Below are 23,857 nucleotides of genomic sequence, written 5' to 3'. Positions count from 1 at the left end.
GGGAAGCAAAACACTTAGGAGAAAAAGCATTGGTAAGACCAATCGATCTCACCTACTCGAGAGCTGATTGCTTTGTTAATGTTTTGTAGATTGAGCCTGAGACGCCCATGAGCTGCTACGAGGCATGCAGTATTGGAGTCTGGCTTTGAATCCCCACCCACTCTTTGCCAATATTTTTAATTGGCTTGTGTCATTGTCCTTTGTAAACATTGGCGTCTGAGTCATTATTAGGCTTCTTAGTCCCGCCTTGGTACCGCCTTGTCTGCTTTTATTACCTCCCATAGAGACCGGACCTTTTACTTGTCTTGCTACATGGTCTGCTTTATCTTGGCTGTGAGCATTATTTTGTTGAATGATTTCCCCCTAGTCCATTCACGACCTGCTTTCCCTACAAGACAGCACGCTGCCAGGCTGGTCCGCTTTAACTTTATCGCCCCCGCTTTTTAGGTTTTGCCTCGCCAAAAAGATGCGCTCTGCGCATCTTTTTCGCGCAGGCGAAAACCTGATGAGAATTGTAGTGTGCTTTGGGTCGGCCCTCCTCATTCATTGGCTGGCTCCGTAAATGGAGCCTTGCCATTGGACGAGGGGCCTGTCCGTCAATGCCGGACCAGACACGGGGGCGTTCCCGACATTCTTTGGCTTTTGCCGACGTCACGCGACGCCGGGAACGCCCCCGATTCTGTTCCGGCATTGCCGGCACCTCCCTTGCTCCCCCTCCCTAATTCTGTGGCGGAGATTGCCAGAGTACCGTGCACGTATAGGCAGTCCGTGACGGAGATCGCCAGAGCCCCATGTACTACTAGACACACCAGCTCTAATGCACAGTGGCATAGATCGCCGGAGCACCGTGTACTCCTGGGAACTCTGTGGCGGAGATTGCCAGAGCCCCGTACACTCCTAGGCAGTCTGTGACGGAGATTGCCAGAGCCCCGTGTACTGAGTGGGCCGCGGCTGACGGAGAGCGCAGAGCGCTCAGGCCCCCACCCCTCCCGTCCCCAGCCCCCCATCCTGAGCTCTAGAGACGGGTCCCCGGCCGCCCAAGAGCCACCGGTGACAGGTCTGAATGTTCTCTTGTCCGGCCCAGGATTGCATGAGCGGACGAGAGAAACAAACCACGTCCAAGGTCACCGTCAGACTAGAACAGCCACCGCGAGACGATTGTCATGAACCAACTCTGTCACGACACGATCGACACCGCTTTCTGTTACATACACATGTATGCACGCACACATGCACCCCCACATGTGTATCACGGATCCCTGCGTTTCTTGGTCACACACTGACACCGAAGGGTAGTGGTGCGTCATGGTGTCCCAGAACTGTCCTTTCAGGAGCACAGTGCAGAGTGGAGCTTCAGAGTGCAGAGTGGAGCTTCAGAGTGCAGAGTGGAGCTTCAGAGTGCAGAGTGGAGCTTCAGAGTGCAGAGTGGAGCTTCAGAGTGGAGCTTCAGAGTGCAGAGTGGAGCTTCAGAGTGGAGCTTCAGAGTGCAGAGTGGAGCTTCAGAGTGCAGAGTGGAGCTTCAGAGTGCAGAGTGGAGCTGCAGATTCAGAGTGGAGCTGCAGAGTGGAGCTGCAGAGTGGAGCTTCAGAGTGGAGCTTCAGAGTGGAGCTTCAGAGTGGAGCTTCAGAGTGCAGAGTGGAGCTTCAGAGTGGAGCTTCAGAGTGCAGAGTGGAGCTTCAGAGTGGAGCTTCAGAGTGCAGAGTGGAGCTTCAGAGTGCAGCTTCAGAGTGCAGAGTGGAGCTTCAGAGTGCAGAGTGGAGCTTCAGAGTGCAGCTTCAGAGTGCAGAGTGGAGCTTCAGAGTGCAGCTTCAGAGTGCAGAGTGGAGCTTCAGAGTGGAGCTTCAGAGTGCAGAGTGGAGCTTCAGAGTGGAGCTTCAGAGTGCAGAGTGGAGCTTCAGAGTGCAGAGTGGAGCTTCAGAGTGCAGAGTGGAGCTTCAGAGTGCAGAGTGGAGCTTCAGAGTGGAGCTTCAGAGTGGAGCTTCAGAGTGGAGCTTCAGAGTGGAGCTTCAGAGTGCAGAGTGGAGCTTCAGAGTGGAGCTTCAGAGTGCAGAGTGGAGCTTCAGAGTGGAGCTTCAGAGTGCAGAGTGGAGCTTCAGAGTGGAGCTTCAGAGTGCAGAGTGGAGCTTCAGAGTGCAGAGTGGAGCTTCAGAGTGCAGAGTGGAGCTTCAGAGTGCAGAGTGGAGCTTCAGAGTGGAGCTTCAGAGTGGAGCTTCAGAGTGGAGCTTCAGAGTGGAGCTTCAGAGTGGAGCTTCAGAGTGGAGCTTCAGATTCAGAGTGGAGCTGCAGATTCAGAGTGGAGCTGCAGAGTGGAGCTGCAGAGTGGCGCTTCAGAGTGGCGCTTCAGAGTGGAGCTTCAGAGTGGAGCTTCAGAGTGGAGAGTGGAGCTTCAGAGTGGAGCTTCAGAGTGCAGAGTGGAGCTTCAGAGTGGAGCTTCAGAGTGGAGAGTGGAGCTTCAGAGTGGAGCTTCAGAGTGCAGAGTGGAGCTTCAGAGTGCAGAGTGGAGCTTCAGAGTGCAGAGTGGAGCTTCAGAGTGCAGAGTGGAGCTTCAGAGTGCAGCTTCAGAGTGCAGAGTGGAGCTTCAGAGTGCAGCTTCAGAGTGCAGAGTGGAGCTTCAGAGTGCAGCTTCAGAGTGCAGAGTGGAGCTTCAGAGTGGAGCTTCAGAGTGCAGAGTGGAGCTTCAGAGTGGAGCTTCAGAGTGCAGAGTGGAGCTTCAGAGTGGAGCTTCAGAGTGCAGAGTGGAGCTTCAGAGTGCAGAGTGGAGCTTCAGAGTGCAGAGTGGAGCTTCAGAGTGCAGAGTGGAGCTTCAGAGTGGAGCTTCAGAGTGGAGCTTCAGAGTGGAGCTTCAGAGTGGAGCTTCAGAGTGCAGAGTGGAGCTTCAGAGTGGAGCTTCAGAGTGCAGAGTGGAGCTTCAGAGTGCAGAGTGGAGCTTCAGAGTGCAGAGTGGAGCTTCAGAGTGCAGAGTGGAGCTTCAGAGTGGAGCTTCAGAGTGGAGCTTCAGAGTGGAGCTTCAGAGTGGAGCTTCAGAGTGGAGCTTCAGAGTGGAGCTGCAGATTCAGAGTGGAGCTGCAGATTCAGAGTGGAGCTGCAGATTCAGAGTGGAGCTGCAGATTCAGAGTGGAGCTGCAGAGTGGAGCTGCAGAGTGGAGCTGCAGAGTGGAGCTGCAGAGTGGAGCTTCAGAGTGGAGCTTCAGAGTGGAGCTTCAGAGTGGAGAGTGGAGCTTCAGAGTGGAGCTTCAGAGTGCAGAGTGGAGCTTCAGAGTGGAGCTTCAGAGTGCAGAGTGGAGCTTCAGAGTGGAGCTTCAGAGTGCAGAGTGGAGCTTCAGAGTGGAGCTTCAGAGTGCAGAGTGGAGCTTCAGAGTGGAGCTTCAGAGTGCAGAGTGGAGCTTCAGAGTGGAGCTTCAGAGTGCAGAGTGGAGCTTCAGAGTGCAGAGTGGAGCTTCAGAGTGCAGAGTGGAGCTTCAGAGTGCAGAGTGGAGCTTCAGAGTGGAGCTTCAGAGTGGAGCTTCAGAGTGCAGAGTGGAGCTTCAGAGTGGAGCTTCAGAGTGCAGAGTGGAGCTTCAGAGTGGAGCTTCAGAGTGGAGCTTCAGAGTGCAGAGTGGAGCTTCAGAGTGCAGAGTGGAGCTTCAGAGTGCAGAGTGGAGCTTCAGAGTGCAGAGTGGAGCTTCAGAGTGCAGAGTGGAGCTTCAGAGTGCAGAGTGCAGAGTGGAGCTTCAGAGTGGAGCTTCAGAGTGGAGCTTCAGAGTGGAGCTTCAGAGTGGAGCTTCAGAGTGGAGCTTCAGAGTGGAGCTTCAGAGTGGAGCTTCAGAGTGCAGAGTGGAGCTTCAGAGTGGAGCTGCAGATTCAGAGTGGAGCTGCAGATTCAGAGTGGAGCTGCAGATTCAGAGTGGAGCTGCAGATTCAGAGTGGAGCTGCAGAGTGGAGCTGCAGAGTGGAGCTGCAGAGTGGAGCTGCAGAGTGGAGCTGCAGAGTGGCGCTTCAGAGTGGAGCTTCAGAGTGGAGCTTCAGAGTGGAGCTTCAGAGTGGAGCTTCAGAGTGGAGCTTCAGAGTGGAGCTTCAGAGTGGAGCTTCAGAGTGCAGAGTGGAGCTTCTGAGTGGAGCTTCAGAGTGCAGAGTGGAGCTTCAGAGTGGAGCTTCAGAGTGCAGAGTGGAGCTTCAGAGTGCAGAGTGGAGCTTCAGAGTGGAGCTTCAGAGGGCAGAGTGGAGCTTCAGAGTGGAGCTTCAGAGTGGAGCTTCAGAGTGGAGCTTCAGAGTGCAGAGTGGAGCTTCAGAGTGGAGCTTCAGAGTGCAGAGTGGAGCTTCAGAGTGGAGCTTCAGAGTGCCGAGTGGAGCTTCAGAGTGCCGAGTGGAGCTTCAGAGTGCAGAGTGGAGCTTCAGAGTTCAGAGTGGAGCTTCAGAGTGCAGATTCAGAGTGCAGAGTGGAGCTTCAGAGTGCAGAGTGGAGCTTCAGAGTGCAGAGTGGAGCTTCAGAGTGGAGCTTCAGAGTGGAGCTTCAGAGTGGAGCTTCAGAGTGGAGCTTCAGAGTGCAGAGTGGAGCTTCAGAGTGCAGAGTGGAGCTTCAGAGTGGAGCTTCAGAGTGGAGCTTCAGAGTGGAGCTTCAGAGTGGAGCTTCAGAGTGGAGCTTCAGAGTGTCAAGAGCAATGCCAATAGCTCTAACTTTAACAAAGGCAAAACCATTGCATTGTAAATGCTTGTTTATTTAAGTTTGCAGAGCGGTCCGCTTTAACTTTAGCTGCTGCCGCGCTCTGAAACCTTTTTTTTTAATATAAATTTGGGTGAAAGAGCCCCATATGGTGCTTTCACTTTAATGGTGGCCATGCCCTTTTCTTACGACGCTGCTCGCTGTATTCAGCTTACAGCGAGCCCCATCTAAAGAAAAGGGCGTGGTCGCCATTAAAGTGTAAGCAACTCATGGAGCCTTTTACAAAAAAAAACACTTGTTTGTGAAATTCACAATCAAATGATTTTTTATGTAAAAACTCCCCATGCCGTGCTTTCACTTTAAGAATGGCTGCTGGTGCTTAGGTTGAGTCCGGGAATGTGGCGCTCCCATCACTAACTTCTCTACTGCACTTATACGACTTTGGCCTAGTCTCGACTCTGGTACGGCCCAGTGAGTAATCCTGCATACGGTGGTACCGTGGTGCGGTGCTGCCAGTGGCCCGAAAGCTTCATTAGGTTAAGCCTCCATGGGTGCGCTTACTGCTGCATGGGGCTTTAAGTGGGCCGGGTCTTGCTGGTGCTCAGCACCAGCAGTTCTAAAAAGCAGGTGCTGAAATGGGTCTCTATCCTGCTCTCGATTTTTGCCCTCAGCCTCTGTATGAAAAAAATATATCTTAACTTGGCGGCAGTACCACCCTTCACTGCCTTTGATGCAACTTTAAAGAGACTCATTATAGTCCTTTTACAGTCTCACTGTTTCAGAATGGAAGCATTTTCAAAATGCTATGCAACAAAACCATAATTGTTGCTTATTTATCTTATGCAACTAACAAGCATTGACAAATCCAACAGTACTGGCTTGTTGTAGGTGTAATGTTACTTATTGTAGTATATGTCTTAATGTTTAATTATTTGGTTGTTACCCCTCTCTCTCCCTGGAGAACAACGGCGATAAATGGCGCTATTGTGACCTCGTTTAGGCCCCAACACCTCCACTGCCTTCTCCGGACCCACACAGTTCCTATTTACATCCTGTTAATCGCGCCCAACTTTTATCTCGAGTTTTCTGTAAAGTGGCAGCCGTGTGTATCCCCTCTCCAAAGCATCAATACGTGTATAGAAATGTAGATGTGAAAATGGTCTCCGTAGCTTTTCGCTGTGCTCGTAACTTGTGGTGAAATTCAGAGCTACAGCTGTATTGAGGTTGTGTGTAGACGCTGCATACTCGATTAAGGGGATCTGTCTTTACTGCTGTACGGCATTACAAACAAAATTTAGATCTGCACAGAAGCAACAAATATGGAAATAATAAAAATACATCAATGAAAAATTAGATTTCACAGATATTTTCTTCTCTGACATCCAGGATAAGACCAATGTGTGTTTAAAGATAATACACTGCTAAAAGTAATTATGAAAGGCATGGATTCTGTGCATGTAGGAGGTTAATATTTACAGGAACAGTAATGACAGGGTGTGTTAATGAACATGTTGTAGAGATCTCTACTGTGTAAGCCACTTCTTTAAAGTTTGGTATGGCCGACTCCGCATTTCAGCTGTTTGTGGAGTGTAAAATAGTATCCCACAAACACTTCACTTTCTGGCACACGCCATTTTATTATTCAGATCAGAGTGCTGCGATCACATTGGCAGACGGGTTCCTGTCGGCTGGCGTCACAGTGGATGCTGGGTGAGCAGTGATGTCAGTTTCCTGCTGTTACCCGGGAGGCATTGTGATCTCACAGCCCTAGGGCCGATCGCTCAAGGGTTCTACGCAACGCCTGATAAGGCACAGAGAGTCAGCCGAAACAGGGATCCATCTGTTGGGGCCTGAGATGTCTTCAGTGAAGGGAGCTTAACATGCCAGCTCAAGGTACCGGAACCTTCTGTCTCCTGTGTATGTTGTCCACCTCTTAGGCAGTTAGATCTACGTCTGTCTTTAAAACTCATTGGGGCCTCTGAAACTATCAGTCTCCTTTGCTGATGTGCTGTGGGTTCTGGTGCTGTGGTTGGGTTTAGATGTAGTTAAAATCCATTCAAGTGATTACGTTGATTTGCGGTCCTGTAGTTAAGTGGAGGCGTGCTGTAGAGGTATGTTTGGCTAATAGCTAAGTTGAGATGTGGCCTGTTTGTTAAGTTGATAACTTTAGATCAAAGAGTTCTAAGTTCTAGTCCGACTTTCTCACTTGAACAAAAGTGTGATTTAGGCAGATCACAGCATCTTCCTGTGCCTCACTTGCCATCTATGCAAGCATGTGCATAAAAGTTCTACTCCAGAGCCCATCGATTTGGTGACATGCTGGGAGTAATAGGTTTAATCAATGACAAGACCTTACTGGAATCATCAAGGGCTCAGTGTGTGCCTGTTAGATGTCTGCTGAAGGGGAACTTATACCAGATGGGACCAGTAGCTACTTTTTGGATCCGTTTTATATCAAATACAAAAATGTGGTCTTTGGTTCTCCTGCACCCTCCTGATTTTCAGGTGTGCCCAAATAGCATTCCCCTTTGTTGCTGGACACCTGGTGAAGAAAACTGTGTTTGGCTTGAAGGCTGCCAGTTTGAATCTGAACAGGCCGACTGTCGTTCATCGGTCAGGGTTGGCCTCTGTGAGTCACACTGAGATGGGAAGTGTAACGTCTGGTGCTGTAGCAGGACTTTATACCAATGTGGATTTGCAGGTATCAGAGTAGGTCTTTGTGTGAGTGCTGCATGGAAACTGTAAATACGGTAAAGACCCAATGTTATGTATAAATCCACAAGAAATATTATATTTATAATAAGTTTATTCGTAGATGAAGAAGCACTCTTAGCATACATCCACAGGCTCCAGTCGTTGGCAGTAACTGAACCCCGGTGACAGTTTATACATGCAATACATTCAATACTAACAGTAATCATTAGCGAGACATGCTTATTTAATTCATAACATGACACGTGAAGAATTCAAAGGGAAATACACGTGCGGGTCGCGCACAGTGAACAAGCATTAGAATGGTGTAATATGTGCGCGAGACACTGGAATGTATACACGAGTGTGAGCGCGTGTATGGTTGTATATATAACACCCAACCTTGTTCTTTTCACTCCTGCTCTCCAGTGCTGTGTGTGGAACCCTGTTTCAGGCTGATTTATTTTGACTGTCCTGGTCCTTCTCAGTCAGTAACCCTGTTTCGCCACAGATAGTTTTATAGGTCTGCTTGACTTCTTTTATTGATGGAGCCTAATTTCTCTCCTATTTATTTATTGCTGTGCTCGATGGTTTTTGTTGTGTTTTTATGGAGGGAGCCACCAACCAGAGCATCATCACAAATCATTCAATGCCTTTTATTTATCTGTTTTAAAAACAACACATAAATAAAAGGCATTGTAATTTACAATGCCGATAGTGCAAACTCTCGTAAATGCTAGACCTATCGCATTGCAAATGCTTGTTTAGACCTGTTGTACAGCAGCACTGCTGCTGTGCAGCATGGCTGAACATAAAAAAGCGCTAAAACAATCAACACTGGTCACGTCATACTGCTTTTTTAACTTTAAACCTGCTGCAAAATGGCTATGCTTCTGTACAACGTGGCTAAAGAAAATAATTGCGCGCGTGTATCAAGAGAGAGAGAGAGGACTAGAAAGCTAGTCCGAGTCCCCGTGGTTTATATGTGTTATCAAAAGAGACTAGCTTAAATATGACCAATATTGTTAGGACTCTGATTAGATTTGTCATGGGCACCTCGTTGGTGAGTTCATGAAGCCCTCACCCACCAACCTGGTTGGTGGCATGCTTCATCATCGGGCCCACCCAGTGACACCTAATGTGTCCCGGGTGTGCTGCGACGCCTGATTACAGCGGAGCTGGTATTTTACTGAGAGTGCAGTGTGAGGTGTAAAATGAAGTGTGAGTTAAAACGGCTTGGCGAGGGTCCCAGTACCCGAGGGTAAATTAAATTTTAATAACTGGGCCCCCGTCAGCGGTTAAAATAAGGCTTGGGGATGTTTAAGGGAGGCGAGTTACTACCTCCTACATCCATCAGTTGGTTGACATGTTTCAGCCAGTGCCTTAAACCAGTGGTTCCCAAACTTTTGACTCCTGAGGACCCCCATTGAGTCACCACTGGAAGCCGGGGACCCCCAAGCAATTTGTATGAGTTAAATTTCAAACATTAACCCCTTGCGCGCTCGTGACCGAACCATTCTGTCACGAGCCACGGTGGGGCTGTGCTGGTGACGGAATGGTTCCGTCACGGCCCGGCCGCCGTGACTGCGCGGCGCTGATTTCGCACCTGCGTGGCGCGGATTTTGCCCCTGCGCGGCGCGTTCTATTGAGCGGGACTGGCAGTGACGGAACCATTCCGTCACAAGCACAGCGCCACCGCGGCTCGTGACGGAGTGGTTCTGACATGAGCATGGCGGCGCCGCGTGGCCCCCCCTGCCCCCTAGCGCCGCGGCGGAATTACCGCCGCGGCCAAGGGGTTAAAACAGTAATTCGAAAAAAATACACACGTGTGCACACAAAACAAATACTCAAAGTACTAAGGATTTTGGGGCCAGATGTATTACCATTTCATTTAGCGCCTCACAATTGGCGACACATTGAGAGTGGAAAATTGCGAGTCGCTAAATGAAATGTACAACAGTTTGTTTAACACTGTTTGGGATTCCCAATGGGGTCGCAAATTGCGAGGTTCATTAATATTAATGAGCCTCTCGCAATTTGAGAACCCATTGGGAATGCCCTCCCAGCGATGGTAGCCTGATGGGCTTTGCAGGCCACCATGTCTCGGACTGCTTTCAAATAAAGCAGTTTTTTTTCAAAAATGCAGCCTGTTTACCATGCATTTAAAAAAAAAAAATGAAAATGAAACGTTTTCATTTCATATTCTAAGGGCAGGCAGGGGTCCCTGGGACCACTGCCTGACCTTCAAAAAAATTTTTGCATGCATTTGGGAGACCCCTTCCCATTTGCCAATGCATTACCATCTACTTGAAGTAGGTGGTAATTGTGACTGTTTTGCGATCGCAAAACATTTGTTCATGGTTTTGAGACTCGCTATTTGGAAGAGAATGCCCCTTCCGAATAGCAAATTGCAAAACCTATTTAGAGAGTCGCAAACAAATTGCGACTCGCGAAATAGGCTATGTACATGGCCCAATAGGTTTTTGCATGCGCAAACGGGTTTGCGAACCCATTTGCGCATATAAAATCAGATCGTACATCTGGCCCTTAGTATTTTATATTGAAGTAATAGCCCCTCTGTCACATGTATTTCATTGGTTTTGTAGCATCTCTCATACCATTGTAGGATGTCAGAGCACTTTACATCACACACATATAGAGACATTGAATCATACATGTAAATCAGTGTGTATATAAAATGTATAAAGAGTGCTTGGTCTGGAAAAGTACAAACTCAGGATTCAGAGCATAACACAGTGGCTAGCACTGACTTTAACATAAAAAATGTTTTTTCCACCCAAATATATATTTTTAGCAGCTTCAGGATAATGAATAACTGGGACAAAATATAAGTTACTAACTGGTACTATGCAGTTTGCAAGCAGCTCATTGATGACAGTTTATAGGTCCCTCTGCTAGATTACGATTGTCACTTATGAAGTGCACAGTAATAAAGGAATCTCTGTGACAAAAGCAGTGACCACGAACCTAGGCACATAAAAGGCTGCTTTTTAAGATGCATGTTACACATTCTTTGCAGTAGGCACATTAACCCTCTGTGCTACATTAGTTAAATCAAAGCTGCCACTGAACAAAACTCTCCTCGCTCGCAGGTACATTAATCACTGGCATTCTCTTGACACTTTTATTGTTGCTGGAAAGCTGCTAATTATACAAGAAATGCTTCTGTGCTTTTAAAACTGTTGCCTGCGGACCCCCTGGGAATGTGTCACGGACCCCTGGGGGTCCGCGGACCACAGTTTGGGAAACACTGCCTTAAACTAAATCTGGCTTTCCTCAGGACCTTTTTAAAATAGAGTGTAGTGCAGGTTAAAAAGGAGTGTAATCCAGGCTATGTGTTACACTCACTAAGGTGTTTCTCTAAGTGGGAGAGGGGGGATTCCCTTCTCATATATGCCTGTACCGACAACATTGAAGACATAGACAAAACATGTAAGAAGAGGAGAGTCAAATAGGCGTCTTCGCCACATAGTCATATACATAGAGTGCCGAATCTACAGTGCTCAGTGGGTAGACTACAGTCGGCAAAAGTGTAATGGCACTGGTGGTACCATTATTGTGATTATCGCAAATAATTGGGGGTGGTGTCGCTAAAACACGGGTATCACACATATGCATGAGATACAAAGTGTGATGGGGCGTAAGTAAACACTCTTACGCTTAGATTTTGCAGCCAATGCTTCCAGGAGTGAAGCGGTAAGGGGTTGACCCTGTAGGGAAATAATGTTGGCCACTGGGAGTTAGAGACCTGTAAGGAGGGAAAAGCGCTTACCCAGAGATTGTTGCTTGGAGGTTGTCATACTCACAGCTTTTCTGGTCAGAGCCTGCCTTGTACCTGTTGCACCGTCCTCGTACTCCGGTAGAAAGAGCTGGAGTTTCTTGTTCGTTTTTATATGCTTGCTAATTGGTTAACTATCTGCACCTGTAGCTGGGAGTAAGAGTAGAAAGACTGCCCCGGGTGTGTTCCTAGCTGTCTGCTCATGGGCGGTGGAAAGACACTAGTCTCTTGCACATGAGCGGTGCAGCTTGTGTCTATTGCGCATGAGCGGGGGTGAGACACTAGTTGGTGGAAAGACACTAGTCTCTAGCACATTCGCGGTGCTGCTTGTGTCTATTGCGCATGAGCGGGGGTGAGACACTAGTTATTAGTGCTGTTGCGTGGTAGAGTATGTGTTGTGTTAAAGTCTGCAATCTGCACCCCCAATTATTTGCGATAATCACAATAATGGTACCACCAGTGCCATTACACTTTTGCCGACTGTAGTCTACCCACTGAGCACTGTAGATTCGGCACTCTATGTATATGACTATGTGGCGAAGACGCCTATTTGACTCTCCTCTTCTTACATGTTTTGTCTATGTCTTCAATGTTGTCGGTACAGGCAAATATGAGAAGGGAATCCCCCCTCTCACACTTAGAGAAACACCTTAGTGAGTGTAACACATAGCCTGGATTACACTCCTTTTTAACCTGCACTACACTCTATTTTAAAAAGGTCCTGAGGAAAGCCAGATTTAGTTTAAGGCACTGGCTGAAACATGTCGACCAACTGATGGATGTAGGAGGTAGTAACTCGCCTCCCTTAAACATCCCCAAGCCTTATTTTAACCGCTGACGGGGGCCCAGTTATTAAAATTTAATTTACCCTTGGGTACTGGGACCCTCGCCAAGCCGTTTTAACTCACACTTCATTTTACACCTCACACTGCACTCTCAGTAAAATACCAGCTCCGCTGTAATCAAGTGTCGCAGCACACCCGGGACACATTAGGTGTCACTGGGTGGGCCCGATGATGAAGCATGCCACCAACCAGGTTGGTGGGTAAGGGCTTCATGAACTCACCAACGAGGTGCCCATGACAAATCTAATCAGAGTCCTAACAATATTGGTCATATTTAAGCTAGTCTCTTTTGATAACACAGATAAAGAAAATAATTGACATTGCCGAATAGACCTGTGTGCTTTACCAATGCTTGTTCAGTTAGGGAATGGATTTCTAATATTTCCTCTTTCCTTTTTTTGTGACCATATACATATCTTTTGAGCATTCCATCCACTGTGTCAGAAGTTGGCAGTACTGATATATTGGTTCTGGCTACCTTGAGTGCATGCCATATGTTTGGGAGCTGAGGACCTGGGGTGATTATAATGTAGAGAGAAAGAAGACAGGCTCTTTTAAGTGCAGTAGAGTAAGTTTATGTCCAGGCCACTAGTATGTAATTTCTAAAAGTCTCTCTGCTATTATCTTGCTGGCACATGGAAGGTTTTTTAGCTCTCTCCTAAGACATTCCAGTATGGAGGCTCCAACCTTTCACTACAGCAGCCCCTGAGGACTTTTGTGGGACTCTGGGTACTTCACATGTACTTTTTTGGCTACATCTGTGGTTAGTGCTTGCACGACCTCTTAAAAGCCAGATTTCCTAGCGGGCATGTTCATTGAGACACTTTGCATTCAGCTATTCACCCTCAAGGTGCATGTCTGTGACGAAGGTGCTCTCAAAGTTGACCATGTCCTCCATGTACCTCTTTCATTGGTGCTCAGACAATGTATAGAAACACATTCTAGGCATCCAGAAACCCATTGCATTATTTAGACATAGCTACTTTTGATTCAGTGGAAAGAGGGGAAGTGGGAAGACCGTACACAGTGCACAAGTCAGGGGCACACGCAGGTACACCCACTATTTTTTTAGGGTGGACTCTGTTCACCCTGCAAAGAAACTGGGCCCCACAGAAATATGTTGAACTTGTCCTGGTGTAATTTCAAGACACCGGGAGACGTTCAGCAGCGCATGTATGTTGTCTGCTTTCCATTCCCAGCAGCAAATTACAGGCAGCCAGGGAGTTTTTGTTTTGACCTCCAGCTGGACCGAAGTTAAGGGGCTATCTGGCCTCCTTTTTTTGAATATCCTGACTGGGGGCGTCCTGGAACCTGACACGTGCATGTAAATTCCATGGAGGGGAAACAAAGGCACAGAGCTTGTTATCTCTTCACAGGTACTCGAGAGGCATGCTTTTGCCTTTGTTCAGTCCCTGTATATAAGCGATGCATGCACTGTAAGAATGTCAGATTTGTTGGTCTCTCCCAGTATTTAGACAAAGAACAATAGCACTATGGTATCAATCAATCAATCAAGAAATGTATATAGCGCGCTACTCACCCGGAGGGTCTCAAGGCGTTTGGGGGAGGGGGGGTCTGCTATTGCTTGAACAGCCAGGTCTTGAGTTGCTTCCTGAAGGAGAGGTGGTCTTGGGTCTGACGGAGGTGGATGGGGAGGGAGTTCCATGTCTTGGCTGCCAGGTAGGAGAAGGATCTTCCTCCCATGGTGGCTCTTCGGATGCGTGGAACGGCGGCGAGGGCGTGGCTGGTCGAACGAAGCTGGCGGGTGGGAGTGTAGAAGGTCAGGCGGTTGTTGAGGTACCTGAGGCCCAGGTCGTGAAGGGACTTGTGTGCGTGGGTGAGGAGTCGGAACGTGATTCTCTTGTTGACGGGGAGCCAGTGCAGGTCTCTCTGGTGTCCGGAGATGTGGCTGTGACGGGGTATGTCCAGGATGAGTCGTGCGGAGGTGTTCTGGATGCGTTGGAGTCTCTTCTGTAGTTTGGCTGTGGTTCCGGTGTAGAGGGTGTTTCCGTAGTCCAGTTGGCTGGTGACGAGTGCCTGGGTGACCGTCTTCCTGGTTTCGGTGGGGATCCATCGGAAGATCTTCCGGAGCATGCGTAGGATGTTGAAGCACGAGGATGAGACGGCGTTGACTTGTCTGGTCATCGAGAGGGAGGAGTCCAGGATGAAGCCCAGGTATATCTTCTATAGCGCTAAGCAACCCAATGCAGACTGTCAGAGCTCTTTACATAACTTACACGTTATACTTTGACAATAAATCACGTACATGTGTAAATCAATATGCCATACTTCAAAATGGCAGGTACAGCTAGTAGTCACTATCCAAGTACGTAGTGGCTTGTGGACCCTTCTGTAGTGGAATCTCCACAAGGATGGCTGCAAGTAGGAACAACACATGAAAACTTGATGTTGTGTATTGTTCGATGATGAACCAGAGCTGAAAACGAAGGCTTATCTCACCTATGCAATGAATGACTCCTTCACCCATAAAATTTTCCTTTTTGTCGAAAGCACATTTTATGAAATTACTTTGTCGCTTACTAAACTAAACTAGCAGCTTGAGCTCACTGTCTTTGAGGCTGCTGAACCTACAATGTCTCACCTGTTTGTCAACCACTGTAGTTAACATCTTCTCAGATATAAGACCGTCAACGGTGGCGATGTGGTGCCTCATACCTTTGGTGTTTCACATGAATCTGAATTTCTTTCTGAATCACAAAATATTACTCCAATAATGAGCTGCAATCACTTCTACCACAGAAAGAAATTAACATTGTTTTGAAAAAAAGTACAATAAAACGGGTCCCTCACAAAAGACGCCATTTGTTTGTGTTAAGTGTACTGCCTGATAATAATGCAGTAAATTCAGCATTTGGGAGTCTTCTACATCAGTCTACTCACAAAGAAATTCGGGATGCAGACTTCTCAGTTAATGGCCATTGCTGGTCTGCAAGGAGACTTTGGACGCACTCTTGGCTTGCTGAGGTTCATTTTCACTATTCAGTCATGAGACTACACAGTTGTGTAAGATTTATATTCGAGGATCAGTATAGTCACTGCAGAAAACTGTCTCTTTGTGTTTGTCTTTCTGTGTGTTCATCCAGTGTTAAATGGTGCCTGCTGCTTATCTTGAAAGATGAGGAATCCAAGTACAGCCTTACCTTCATGGTTGGCTCGTTAAAGATAAAGGAATACTATTAGCTGAAGAGTCTTTTCAGAAGACAATTGAGTTATTCAAATCTTCGGTTATCCATCAACTGGAAGAAACACATTTCACTTAGTTACAAGGAATTAACAGCTAGGGCGGTCGACCTCGAATCTGGGGAACCGGGTTAGAGTCTCAGCAATGATGCAGAACATCCTGTGATTCTGGGCAAATCACTTCATCTCGCCGTGCCTAACAAAAATTCATGTGTCCTCATGTAACGCAAGTGGTGCTTTGTAAAGCGCTCTGATATCTGATGCCGGGTCAAGTTTGCGCTATATAAAACTCAGTAAAAAAAAAAAGAAACTAAAGGAAGTCTCTTTTATAGCACCAACACGTAAAGTTTCCTTTGAGAGAAAGACTTAAATTCTTCCACACCAAGACTGATCTATGATAAATTAGTTAATTTAATTCAATAAGAATTACTAAATCCTTTTGTCCTGCTGGAAGCATACCTATTTTTTGTCGGTTGGCTTACACCTCAGCATACCGCAAGGACCTCTGTATTTCAACTGGCTCAAGAGCTTGGGGCTCTGGGACGACAAGATGGTAATTTCTCTGCAGCATTGAACTCTCAGAATGAACATCTTGGTCTCTATTTGAAGGCCACCTATTGCATTTGAAGGTTGATCTCACTGGTTCCGTTGAAGGGCAGGAAGCTGTATTGATTTACATTCCTTTCAGGGTATGTCAGAGGCAGATGCCAAACAACAAAATCTTGAAAGCAGGATCATGGAATCAGTCCTGAATTCCTTAATTCCATAATTAAGAGGGTAATGAGTTATAGTGCCAACAATATATTCTCTAGGAAAGCATTGGGCACAAGGTCACAAATGCACTTCTGTGAACAACACAATCTGTGAAGGTGGTACCTTACTGACACAGTCACTCTAAAGTATACAGAAAAGTGATGGATGGAATCTTAAATTAATCACAGCCACTGGTAATTGCTAAGGCAGCTTCCAAGTCCATCTTCCCATCACCTTTTGTGTGTTTGATAGTCACTCTGGTAGCGCTGCATCTCCCTGAAGCAGATACCCTCATAGAGAATACACTTAGAAAAGGGTTCTGAGGGGAGCCAGAATGGGAGCTGATTTTAGTCTTACTCCATTTTCCTTTTTTATTGATAGAGAGTGGCAGAATTAGCTTTCGAACCACAGTAGAAAGCACAACATTACACACATTTAAATTCATGTATCCAGAGAATCAGGGGATGACCTGTTTCTTCGCCTTATTCCAATTTCAGCGTCAATGATTCTTATACTGCACTCACCACTTCAAAAGGGCAGAGGCACTAAGTGACCATCTGAGGTTCGACTGGTTATGGGCCCTTCTCTTGTGACATTTCCACAGTGCCGCCAGTAGGATAGGAAAGAGGAACACTTGCAGAATTGAGGATGTGTATGGTTTGATGATGAGCTAGAGCTCATAAGTCCACTGGAGGGCTCACTTTGAAGAGAGTGGACAGGAGCTGGAGTTACATCAGCCCTTGAGAGCCTGCTGCAGTCTGGCTGAGCCAACAGGTGTAGTATGAGGAAATGCCATATGGCCCCATTTCTGCCTCCTCAAAAGAAGCAGTGCCCATTGACAATGCTTGCTGCCTGAAGGGTTATCCGTTTGTGACTTCAGGTCACTGGCTCAAATCCTGGAAGGTCCACTCCGGCTTCCATCCTCCTGAGGTCCTTAAAATGATTTCCCTTTAATTAGGTAACAATAAAGATCTGTTATTCAGCACCAGGGTGCTACAAGTGGTGAACGTATGCTATACAGATGCACGTTTTGCTATGTTCGTATCTGAGCAATGCTGAGAATAGGGAGTAGGAGAATTTAGTGAGGTAACCTGGTGGAGAGTGGAGATCTGGGTGACTGAAACAAAGACTGCCTAGTAGGTAAAACAAAACTGTTGCGGGTGTTGTTATTGACTGTCCCTTGCTGAGTTCTTTTTCCCAGGGATTTTCCTTTTACTCACTCCGCGTATATTTCAGCAGCTTTTTGAAACCCATGGGTGAGTGCAGAACCTCGATCCACAAGAGTAGGAAAGAATCTTTCCCTAGGCATCTTATCTGTAGAGCAGCACCTACCCAAACAAGTGCCACATCACTTTACGCTCTTTCAGTGGAGCTGGAGGTGAATTCTGGATTCTTAGTTACACCAACCAATCTTTGCTTCCTATTGGCCCAGCCTAACACACTAGCAGCGTAATGGACAGAACAGGTGTGTCAATTAGCGAAAGCCAGAAAGAAAAAACTGAATGAAACTAAACAGAAAAAAAGATATGGTTATAACAAATTATTTGATGGAGTTTAGGATCCATTTACATGGTTGGAATGGAAATCCTTTGTCGTGTGTATGCATTTTTAAAAGAATCCAGCACAGTAAATATTACGTTTAACTAACGTTTTTGATATCTGGGTGATTTGCTAAGGTAACTAATGAAAAAGACCCAAAAGTGTGATGCATTGCTGTTGTTTGGCTGCAACTACTGATTGTTGTGGACGGGGGGGGGGGGGGGGGGGGGGCAATATGAAAATCTATACTGTAGTTAGAGACATGCTTGCTTTCATAACCATACCTATTATGGTCTAACAATACCGATGCAACACTCCCCCTAAAGACATTGGTTCAGAATTAGTTTTAAGTCTGTTGGGGAGCTCTTTTTTTGGATGCGCGCAGAACACAACTGTTTTCGATGGGTGAGGGGAATACTACTAATTATAATCACATAGGACGACTGAAAAAGCCACGAATATGCAAAAGGTTGTCATGTTACACTGAATTTACATTTTCCTTCTGCACCACATCGGAATGTGGAAATAGGAGCCTCCCGTCCACTTGTTCTGTCTATGCATGTGTCCTGCTGTTCGTTCCAAACGTGCACTTCCTATGTCCCTCCCAATGCATACCCCTCTTCCATCTGCAGTGCAGTGTGACTCATTAAGCTGTCTTTGTTCCAGGACAGATTTGGAAAGCGTTTTACCGCCGAGGTGCAGAAGGAGCAACTAGGAGACAGCAGGTGAGAGTCTCGGTGTGTGTGGCTATCACTTGAAGCCTCCATACACCAAAACCCCCATTTTTCTTCCAAGCTGACCCAGGTGAGTGAGGGTGTATGTGTGTGTGCGCGTGTGTGCACCTGCTGTCTGACCTCTCGCCCAGTATGCGCCTTTTCTCTTGCATTGCTGGAAAATTGCATGCGTATTCATTTCCAAACTACACTGCTAAGCCACACAAGTGACAGAAGTCCTTCTTCGTGTTTGTACTTTCTGCTCCCATCTTCCGGCTCATACTAACACTGTCATCGTTTTCTGACCGTACAGTCACTGATCTCTCTGATGCACTGAGAGCATTTGTGCTTTGACTCCATTCCTAATCTAATAACACGGGCAATTCTTGAAGTCTTTGAAAGTAATAAGTATAAATTCAATAATGAGTATTTGTCCTATATATGAATTTTATTCTCAAGTCAGACTATATTTTTGATTAAGGCCAACACCTTTTTCACGAAAAACGAATCGCTTCATCTTTGCCATAGGATATATTCCACATGCAAATGCTGTTATTGATTCAGAGCGCAGTTTTATTACTACATTAAAACGTGACAGTGTTAATAACGAAAAAAGGTAGTAATTCGCCGAAGAAAGTGAATAATAGAGAAAAAAAAGTACACGAAATAATGGAAAATATGGGACAAAAATACATAACATCTATACGAAAAAATACAAAATAATTCAATTAAAAGCAATGACCTATTAGAACACATAAGGAGAGAAACATAATAAAATGATGTCACATGACTAAATACCAGACATAAAACATCAGTTACAGCCACAAGTCAGAGTCTAGAACGATTGACAGATTAACATTCTATTTTAAACATCACGGTTACACAAAAGTAAAACTCAATGTAAAATCTTGAAACGATAGACAGGACAGATGCCCGGTGTTACAGAGTTGTTAATGGAAAAAAAGGGAGTAAAGAAAAGAAAAATCCTTAGTGTCTTACATTTTTTATAAAAAAGCCTTCATACATTGAATGCTTCAAAAGCACCGAGTTTATTAAGAAACATTCACCCTGTGTATCACCATCAGCACAAAAGGATAAGAGTAAATGCAAAAAGGTAAACAAACCATGTTCATAATTGGAACGATATTGCACAAAGGTAAAGTAGTGTAGTGAAACGATGCTGGGTTCTCCTTCACATGCAAGAATCTGTCAGTAAAAAGGCAATGTTTAATAAGAGAACTTAATTAAGGCTGGTTATTTCGTATTTAACTGGTAGGTTGGTAACCTAATCGTTTGCATACAAACACTGTAGATCCAGTGTGTGCTGTTATTATAATCCTTTTATTCTTATGAAGGGTAATATTCAAACCATTGTACCTAAAACATTAACATGGGTTGTTTACCTTTTTGCAAATTACCCTCCCAGTATGTCAGAATTTAAACCCTGGTGACAAAGCTGCTAACTGATGTCAGTCTGACCCCTACAACATTTGTATGTTTTGCCTGGGGCTGGATCACAATCCCTTGTCGTGTGATTCATGCATCATTGCATGTGAAGGCAATCGGAGAGAGGGTGGCTCCATTGTACATGCCCCACCTTATCCGGAAACCGAAATATGTCACTTGGAGTGGCCTTCCAAGCCATCCTTCCAAAGGAGGTCTCACTCTCAAATGATCAGAGTCGGCAATACCTTTTCTGTTGACGGCTTCTTCCTGATCAATCTCAGGCAGGTTGTGGCTTTTTGTAAGGCCATGCTGGACTTTTTTGAATTGTGCCTCATCCCTCTATGGCCCTTCCGGCTCCCAAGCGTGGACGAGTCCCTTCAGTTTCCTGCAGCTCCAGGCCTGATATCCCATGACCCTGGGACTTTAAGGCCAAAAGCTCGGTCCCCTGACAAAGATGCTGCTTTTGATGTTCCATCCGGTACTGTTCTTGAAGCAGTTGTCGATATCACCCCAACTCAAAAAATGAAGAAATCCTTTGAATGCTAGGGATGAGGTCAGAATGACATATGAGGAGGAGCCTCGTATTGACCATTTGTTTACGGATAGCACACATGGAGGAACAGTTAAGATGCTGAGTTTGGACTTCTGATTTACTGAGGTGGATAATATCTAACTCTTCCATTATCCTAATGATGTTATTTTTTACTGGCTCTTCAAAATGCCAGTGGCATTAAAACATCCCCTCAGGTTGATCATTCTAATCCTTTGAGCTGTCTCTTGGATAAAGTTTGCTTGTTAATGGCTGTTGAGGGTAAAGCAGCAGAGGCACTGAATTGCCCTTCCATTCTTGGGAGAAGGTGTGGCCTAATGGCTAGGACAGTCTACCTCGAAGCTGGTGGGCCGGAATCAAGTTTCATCCGGGACGCTCAACATCCTGTAATTCTGGGCAAATCACTTAACCCCTTCGCTGCGGGGCTAATTCCCCCATGGTGCTGGGGGGAGGGGGGACGCGAGCGGCGCACCGGTGCTCGTGACGAGCTGAGCTCGTCACGCTGCACGGTGGCGCTGTGCTCATGGATAACTGAGCTCGTCATGACCACACCCGTTTCTTAGAACGCTCCGCACAGCAGGGGAATTATCCCCGTGTGGGAGCGCCGCTGCGGTCATGACGAGCTCAGCTCATCATGAGCACAGCGCCACCGTGCCTAATGTCGAGCTGAGCTCGTCATGAGCACGCAAGGTATTAATCTCCCCATGCCTAACTAATAAATAAAAATGAATTACTCCATCTGTAACACAACTGGTGCTCATGTAAAGCGGTCTGATACCTTCGGGTCTAGTTCACGCTATATATATAAAAATAAAAAAAAGATTCTTCTGAGCCAAATTCTCACATCCTCATAGAAATTCTACAGCTGTCTCTCCTGTGACCCCAGAACTTCTTCTGCTGTTCAAAAAGGTCTTAATGGAACTAGTGCATTCAGCATGAAAAAACTCTTCTAAAGCCTGGTTCACTTGCAGTAACTGGCATTTCCTTTCAACCTAAACTTTTAGCAAGAGAGCTTGTGGTTCAAGCCTATTTGCTTAAACTGAACCCCAGTGTGTTACGTAATGATCCTCGAGACCAGGAATCTAAATGTCTGGACTCCATGGGGTATAAAGTGTTGGCTTTGTTGCGTGTTGCCTTACACACCACCAATGCCATGTGCCTTTTTGTGTGGTATATGCATCCACTTCAAAAATGGGATAAGTGGCTACCATTAGCTTCCCGAAAAAAGTCAAGTGACTATTCTCTGAGTGTTAAGCATGGCATGACTCTTCAAACAGATTCTGGAATATAGACTACACTTGGCTGATGTTAGTGCTCTCTCTATAGCAGCACCTGTGACCTTGCACAAGTACACCTGGATGCTCTCAAGATTTTTAAGAGATGTCCAGACTGTCTTTATAGATCTGCCTTTTGCTGGTGAAAAGTGTTTCTTGGAAAAACCTGACTTCTTGAAGCTTTTGAATGACAGCTGTGTTACAGAACATCCCTAGTGGCTGGCCTCTACATCAAAATAGTTTCACCAGCAGTACAGCCATTCGTTTCTAAATCTCAGCCTTCTCAGCAGAAACTGCCTGAACTACCAATGCAAACAAATCTGCAGTTGCTCTTTTTGTGGAAGGGAGTGTCTTAAAAGGGAACCAGAAGCAACAGCTCCAATCTCCCTTCATTTCCAGTGGTTCAGCTGCTGGAAAGCCACTCTGAATTGCCGTCCGTCAACCATCTTCTTCTAGTCTAGGGGAGGGAATTCTGTTTTTTTATGCCCAGTGGGAATTGATCACCATAGACCAACGGATGCTTCAGCTGATCTGCTTTGGCTTATACTTTGAAGTCTTTTCTCTGGAGCATTTACTACAACCATGAAGTGTTTTACAGACCATGCCTCACTCCTGAAGGTGGAAATCCTGACCTTATCACTGAAAGGGTCATCAAAGTGGTACCCCCTGGAGGGGAGAGTTGCAAGGGCGTTTCCTCTACTTCTGATCCCCTAGAAAATAATGGTCCAAGCAAGAGCCATTCTGAATTTGAGGTTGCTCAACCTTTTTGTCCTCCTGGACCTGTTCAAGATGCTGTCTCTGAGTTGGGTCCTGTAGGAATTTAACTCACAGGACTTGATGGTCTCCCTGGACCTCTTGCTCCGGGTTCATAGTGCGGAGATTGTGTTACTCCCGCCCTGTTGTCTGATTGTCCCCCTGTCGCCCACCCCTTTTTTCCCGCTCCCTTCCCGGCAGCGTTGCTTCTCCCACGCTCTCCGCCGGCCCTTGGTCCGCCGCGCCCGCCGGTGCTTTCCCGTGCCGGGCCCCTAACTATATTTCCCATTGACGCCCCTGCCACCTTCTGTCCCTCTTGGTTATTGTTCTTTTATGTGCGCCCTTTGGGGTGTACGTGACCCTATGGTTTTCTGGTGCTGTTACTTTATCACTCCTGGATCCTTATGTCGCCATAACGCCCCTCATTGTAACTCTTTGCCTCTCTTGGTCTGTACCTTAATGCTGTGTATTATGACTCTGCACGGAATTTTTCTCTGTTTCTTATGTTTCTGTTTTGCAACAAAATGTAATAAATAAAATATAAAAATAAAAAAAACTCTACCCATGTTATGCATCTGGTCTATTCCCATCTGGGGTTTCCTACATAAAGATCTCATCCACTGTGTTAAATAAAAAACATACTTGTCTGTGCTCACAAGGCCTAATTTGTGTTTCCTCCGATTCCGCTTATCTCAAGGTTGTTCACAGAATGTTTGCGAGATTGGCACAGAGCTGATGCTCCTCACATTTGACTTTACAATGAGGATTTAATATATCAATATGTTGGAGCTCAGTGTTCAACCTTCTTTCCCAAACAGGGCAGATCTTCTTTGGCAGCAGGTTGGTCTTGTCCTCCACCCCTTTATTTTGACACTTCATCTCCACCTTTGGAGATTTAACAATTCCAATGAGAGATTTCTGACATGTACATCTTGCAGCAGTTACCTTGGATTATGGAAACCCCTTCTAGGCTTTAGACTGGTGCAGGAAACTTTGTTTTCTAGCAATGGCTCCACAGCGATGCCAGGTCTTGCCATGCAACTTAGGCCATGACTCCGATGACAGACGTGACAGCACCAGGGTATGTTAGACAGCAGTGACAGTGACATCAGTTCCTGTTTTTGTGCACTTTATCAATGTGGTCTGGAGCGCATATGGTGTCTTACCATTAAATTCTCAACTTTTGATAGCAACTCTGGTAGTTCAGACCCTGAAGCCTCCAAATGTTATGTTATGTTATGTTATGTTACATTTTATTTTTATAGCGCACAGCGACTCAAAAAGAGTATCCTGGCGCTTTCACAGCGAGACCTACAATAGGTAACACAACACGACAACAAAGCAGAACAAAGATGTGATAAACAGAAAAAGAAACCTATAAAGTAAACAGCCAGGTTTTAAGACCTTTCCTGAAAGCCAGTAAACTCGTGGCACCACGAAGTGTCAGTGGCAGAGCATTCCACAGCTGGGGGGCACGCAGACCAAAGGAGCGACCCCCAATGCGGGCTTTTTGAATACGCGGTACAACTGCCAGCAGCTGTGACTCTGATCTAAGTGCCCGTGCCGGTTGATAAAAGGACACTCTCCTTTGGAGGTACTTCGCACCTCCAGAGTGTAGGGCCTTATAGGTCAGAGTCAGCGTCTTAAAGATAAT

The 23,857-nt window shown here is 46.3% G+C and overlaps 1 protein-coding gene across 5 annotated transcripts in view; it reads left to right on the top strand.

Annotated features, from left to right (window-relative positions):
* The window catches only part of ATP13A2 (ATPase cation transporting 13A2), an 861,654-nt gene that overhangs the window by 489,099 nt on the left and 348,698 nt on the right, over positions 1-23,857 (top strand). For all 5 annotated transcript variants that reach the window (XM_078642867.1, XM_078642866.1, XM_078642870.1 and 2 more), the window contains one exon: positions 18,134-18,192. In XM_078642867.1, coding sequence (XP_078498993.1) covers positions 18,134-18,192 — 59 coding nt within the window. The remainder of the gene's footprint in view (positions 1-18,133; positions 18,193-23,857) is intronic.

This window comes from Lissotriton helveticus, chromosome 5_1 (genome assembly GCF_964261635.1).
Source record: "Lissotriton helveticus chromosome 5_1, aLisHel1.1, whole genome shotgun sequence".
Taxonomy (NCBI): domain Eukaryota; kingdom Metazoa; phylum Chordata; class Amphibia; order Caudata; family Salamandridae; genus Lissotriton; species Lissotriton helveticus.
Note: the sequence above shows the minus strand (reverse complement) of the source record. Positions and strands in the feature narration are given on the sequence as shown.